The sequence below is a fragment of the Pinus tabuliformis genome, chromosome 4_2, assembly GCF_031772625.1.
Source record: "Pinus tabuliformis cultivar Carrire ecotype Pingquan chromosome 4_2, CPIR1, whole genome shotgun sequence".
Lineage (NCBI taxonomy): Eukaryota > Viridiplantae > Streptophyta > Pinopsida > Pinales > Pinaceae > Pinus > Pinus tabuliformis.
In genome coordinates, this window is record NC_142304.1 from 712,857,735 (window position 1) to 712,862,897 (window position 5,163).

Here is a 5,163-nt window from a genome sequence, read left to right on the forward strand (position 1 = left end):
AATTTTACGAATAAAATAAATAATTTCAAATTTAAATGCACGAGATTTATTAATTTCTCTTTAAAACAAAATGTATTTGATATAATCAAATATATATATTAACTTTTTATAAGTTAAATTTATTTAATTTAAAATTTAAAACTATTATATTTAATATTTTTCATGGTATATATGTAAATAATTCTTTATATTATTTAGATAAAAATATTACCCAAAATTATAAAACTAAATAAATGTATAATTAAATTAAAATCAAAACAAGTGTTTCAAATTTATGAATATGCTAATATAATCACCGTATCTTTTATATGTTAAAAAAATAATTTAAATCTATATGTGGTTCCTGATCCAAAGAAAACAAAATGCATATATGTTATTTAGCCTGAATTTGTGTGACGGTATTTAACATTTTCCAAAGTTTGACATGGATAAGCTGCACATGTAACTTAAAAAGGCCCTTTTTTATTTAAATAGTGGCAGGATACGGAAATTGAAGAAGCTGCAAGTCATCAACCTATCTTAACTCCATAAGCAACCTTCATCATTAGGTATATCTAATCCAGCACACAGTCAGGCAAGAAGGTACATACGGTTATCACTTTAGGTCTAACGTGTGATTACAGAGGCACAGGTTCAAGAACGGTTATCATTACCAAATTCTTTATTTCATTGGTGGCGACGCTGTAGCCATCTCGGTATTTGTAGCCATGATGAACAGCTCTGCAGATGTCAAAAGCATGTTTCTTAGAGGATATGGGAACATTGCAGTCTGGTTTGAGAAGCTCCCAATTTAATTCTTTGATTAAGTCATCGACCATGGCATGGATATGATTGACAACATCTTCCTCTGTTAATCCGGGATTCTCGTTCATATAACATGATATGCATGAAGCTTCTTCTCGACGGGCACTATCTGCCTGCAATAGCCATGCCAATGTAAGCATTTATATTCTAATGAAAACTCCCTAAAATTAGTGGTGCAATGCCACACAAAACTTCTTCTATTTGAATTTGGTTTGATATATGTCATACCTGGTAACAGCGAGTGTCACCTTTAAGTCGAACGATGCCAGCCGCCAAGCTACTGAACCTGGATGGATAGTCGATTTCTTCTAGGATGTGGTGAGGAAAAGGAATGTCCATCGAGAGGATCGGTTGTAACATGGATATACGATAACCAAAACTAATCTTGCCATTTTCGTAGTACTCCTCGAATGTTGGAAGACAACCAGTGGAGATCCACTCTGCTTCTTTCATATACGAATCAAGATAGGCTTCCCACTGCACATACACAAGCAAAGCAAATTAACTAATCACCAACTTGGCCAAATCATTCTTCAAATATATGTAAGAATCCTTATTATCCATACAGCGTGTCGAGCATAGTTGATGGTATCTCGGCCTTGAGACTTCTTCGCCACTTGTGCCATTTCATTTACGGTTTCATAAAGCACTGTGTACACTCGTTTCATGTATTCTGGAAGGGAGTCTGTCGCTGATGGATCCCATCTGATCATATGCAATCATAAGAACAAATTTTGGTCAAATCAGTTGATCGCTGTAAAGGCATTTTAAGAGAAAGAAAATATTATTCTCAAAGTTTTTCACCGCTGTTACCACCTCTTAACTGCTGCTGTGAAGAGTTGGAGCTCTTCCATCGTTCCGAAGGTGTCATAGATATCATCCAGAACAGTGACAAGATGACACATTTTGGCAAAACTGACTCGGAATGCAGAATGTTGAGGATCAATCGCAAAGCAAGAGGCCAAAGTGTAGTATTCGACATGACGGTGGCGAACAAAATTCATTTGAGAGAAGCCTGAATCCTTCCACCATCTAATCACAAACGATTATATTTTACTATTGAATATTGGAAATCATTAGACTATTGACACCCAGATTTTGTGTAAGAAGAAAATATAATCCAGTAAGAAAGCTCATCACCTGGAGATATGTTTTAACTCTCTTTGTTGTATGGAGTGAAATATATTGCTCACGTATGACATCCATGGCATTCTGTAAACAAAAGTCCAACTAGTATTAACTGGAAATACCATATGGAAACTAAACCATTAAAAAACGGAGTTCTGTGGTAGAAAGTTAAAAAGGCAAGCCTCACTCATTAACCAGGAAATAAAGTACCATTTCAGGATGAGAGCAGGATCGTTTTCAACATAAAGACAAAAGTCTATAAAATAGCTACTAGAAAAATTTATAAAATAAAATAAATTTTTATGGTTGAAGGCACGGAAATTAAATGGACGGTGAGATAATTGTCCTACTCATTATATCCAAATACGTCCATGTAAGGCCTTGTTTCCAATCGTGGAAGGTTTGTGTGCCAACCATATTCGATGACGTATTCTATCTGCAGCCACAAAATTCACATTATTATAAAAAAGCTCAAGGCACGGTTGTAAACGTTGGTTGTAAATTAGCAGATGTATATCACATCAGAATCGCTCCCTCAACAGTCGAAAATCCTTTTTTATCCAAAAACACTGTAAGGAATCCGTCAAAAAGATAGACGCCCAAAAAAATTTACTACCCAAATTTATTTATCATTTTTTATCGCTTCTTATCAATTTCCCTGCCTCACCTGTCGTGAAAGACTGGATAGCGGAATCTTTTCTAGATATTCTTTCAAGTATATCGTAGAAAATATTTGAGCGTCTTCCATAACTTTCTCATTTGGAAAAGCAACGAGCGATGCCCGAAATAAATTGAAAATACTCCTCATCTCTCCTTGATCTGTTTGAATGGAAGAACTGGCAAACTGCCCCTTCTTGTCTTTAAATTCTTCCAACACACCTGATATTCATGTATTATCAAATCTATGCAAGTTGATGCCTTCATAAAGGAAATTATACGACGGATTTCCTAATTAAATGTGGATCTACCTACTTGAAGTCACCGGGTACCCGTGTAGTCGAAGAGTTCGAAGCCCCAGTGCAGTTGAGTTGAGATCACTAAAACCACTTTCTCTGCCACATCCGATGCCTTTCTCGCTCCAGTAACTGTAGGTGAAATTAATTTAATCATGTGTATGCCATTATATATAAAGCAGAAATAAATAATGATGATAAGGCTGCGATGACTGACCTGTGAACATAATCCACTGCTGATTTTATCTCAATTTTGAAATGCCTGTCGATTCCCAAACTTTCAATGCTATCGACCATGGAAAGGCGTGAAAGCAGATCATTGAGGGGAGTGATTGATAGTCCATCTTCAATTTCAGTGAACATCTCTTTCACTTCCTTAATAAGTCTCTCTGCATGTTCACGGTATGAAGGCTCCTGACCCATGTACATTCAACATAGTAAATATAAAGGGAAAAAATAGTCATTTCGTTCGCTTCAAAAGGAGAAATATGCATTGAAGAATAAGTTGAAAATTACTTCATACTGTGTGGAGAGAGCCTGTATGAAGTCGTCGCCCCAGAGGTTGGAATGATGATTCGCTATGCGTCTCTTTACACCAGGATCCGATACAGCGGTTGTGGAACACATGGTGATGGAAGGTGTCACGGCTTTCCGTCGCGCACACACTCCAAAAGTTGGGATTATTGTAGAGAAAGGCTTGAGGTCATGAGTAGAACTGGTCAGCGGTTTGTGAAGGGAGGATTTGGAAGGGAACAGTAAGATAGATGAGCATTTTTTTTATTCAAAATCTGGTACATATTTTTAGGGTTGTTTGATTTATAAAAATTGAGTTTCTAACAGGTATTTTTAAGGGTGATAAATCTATTTATACATTCAAAAGTGTATTTGAAACAACACTAAATCACAATTTTACAGGAAATTGTATTATCTGATTTAAGCAAAAAATTAAAAATCATTTTGTTTAATAGTTAAACTACACCATTTTTTGTTATTGGAAATAATATTAACATAGTTGTAATGTACATAGGTTATATACATTTAAAAAATATAATTTTATAAATACTTTTTAATTAAAGATTTATTGAATAAAAATTAGTTGGAAGTCAAAAGTTTATGTATTTTAAAGAAAGTTTGTTTGAAGGATTTTAACATATTTTTAATAGTTGGAGGTTAAAAATTGAAATGAGGAGGAATGAATTTTTAAGGTGGTTAGGGTAAATTTCACTAGGTTGGCATTTTATAGTATCTAGGTTTTGGTAACTCATAGTTTTGCCTATGGCATTTTCATGTAATTATTGGCAGAAGTGTCCTCATACACACAATTTTATTAATCAAGAAAATAAATTACATAATAATTTTGCAAGAGTTTACACACACTGCGACACACTTGCAATAAGGAGAATGAACTATATATAAGCTTAATTTCCTAACCTATTCTAGTTATGAACTACTTATTAAATTAACAAATGTCCACTTACAATAAATGCAATTCTAACGGATCTACTAACTCTACTCCTAAATTGTAGCCTAAGATACGACATTATTCTAGATGTCATATCTTTTACAACAATATTCTATTTCTAAGTGTCTCCAATATTTAATTAAATATTCTAAATAAATGGATTTTCTATCCTAATTTTGTGAACTATGAATTTTGTATTTTGGATCATCTAACATTCCCCCCTATGATCCAAAGATACATTACAACAGATACCAAGTTCATCTCTGAACTTAGTAAATTTGATCCTGCTAAGTGGTTTTGTGAAAATATCAGAGACCTGATCTTCTGAAGAACAATAAACTGGCTTGATGACATCCTTGGAAATGAGCGATCTAATGTGATGATACTTAGTGTCCACATGTTTTGTTTTGGAATGAAAAACTAGATTCTTGGCAAGCTTTATGGCTAACTCTTTGTCAATGAATAATGATGTAGCTTCTGCTTGTGGAATGCCCAAATCCTGCAAAAATCTGTGCAACCAAATAATTTCACATGTTGCTTTCCATGCTGATATGCATTTTGCTTCGGCTAAAGAAGTGGCCAATGTAGCTTGTTTCTTGCAACTCCAACATTCTACAGCTGACCCCATGTTCATTAAATAACTGGAGGTTGATGCTCGATCATCAATACTACGAGCAAAGTCGGCATTTGAAGATCCACCAAGTACAAAGTTTTTAGTCTTTTTGTAAAGAGGACAAAAATATTTTGTTCCTTGGATATATCGTAGAACCCTTTTGACTGCATTCCAGTGGTTGTCTCGTGGTTTTTACATAAAGC

General features: G+C 34.5%; 1 protein-coding gene across 1 annotated transcript; it reads right to left on the reverse strand.

The window, feature by feature from the left end:
- Window positions 1-422: 422 nt before the first annotated feature.
- LOC149171496 (alpha terpineol synthase, chloroplastic-like) lies at window positions 423-3,644 on the reverse strand (the record flags this gene model as incomplete). Its single annotated transcript, XM_089426004.1, has 10 exons — window positions 423-917; window positions 1,033-1,281; window positions 1,371-1,509; window positions 1,621-1,836; window positions 1,945-2,016; window positions 2,283-2,368; window positions 2,600-2,811; window positions 2,905-3,017; window positions 3,103-3,299; window positions 3,402-3,644. Coding segments are annotated over 10 exons (1,827 nt in total), but the record flags the coding sequence as incomplete, so codon positions are not given.
- Between the last annotated feature and the right edge of the window lie 1,519 nt (window positions 3,645-5,163).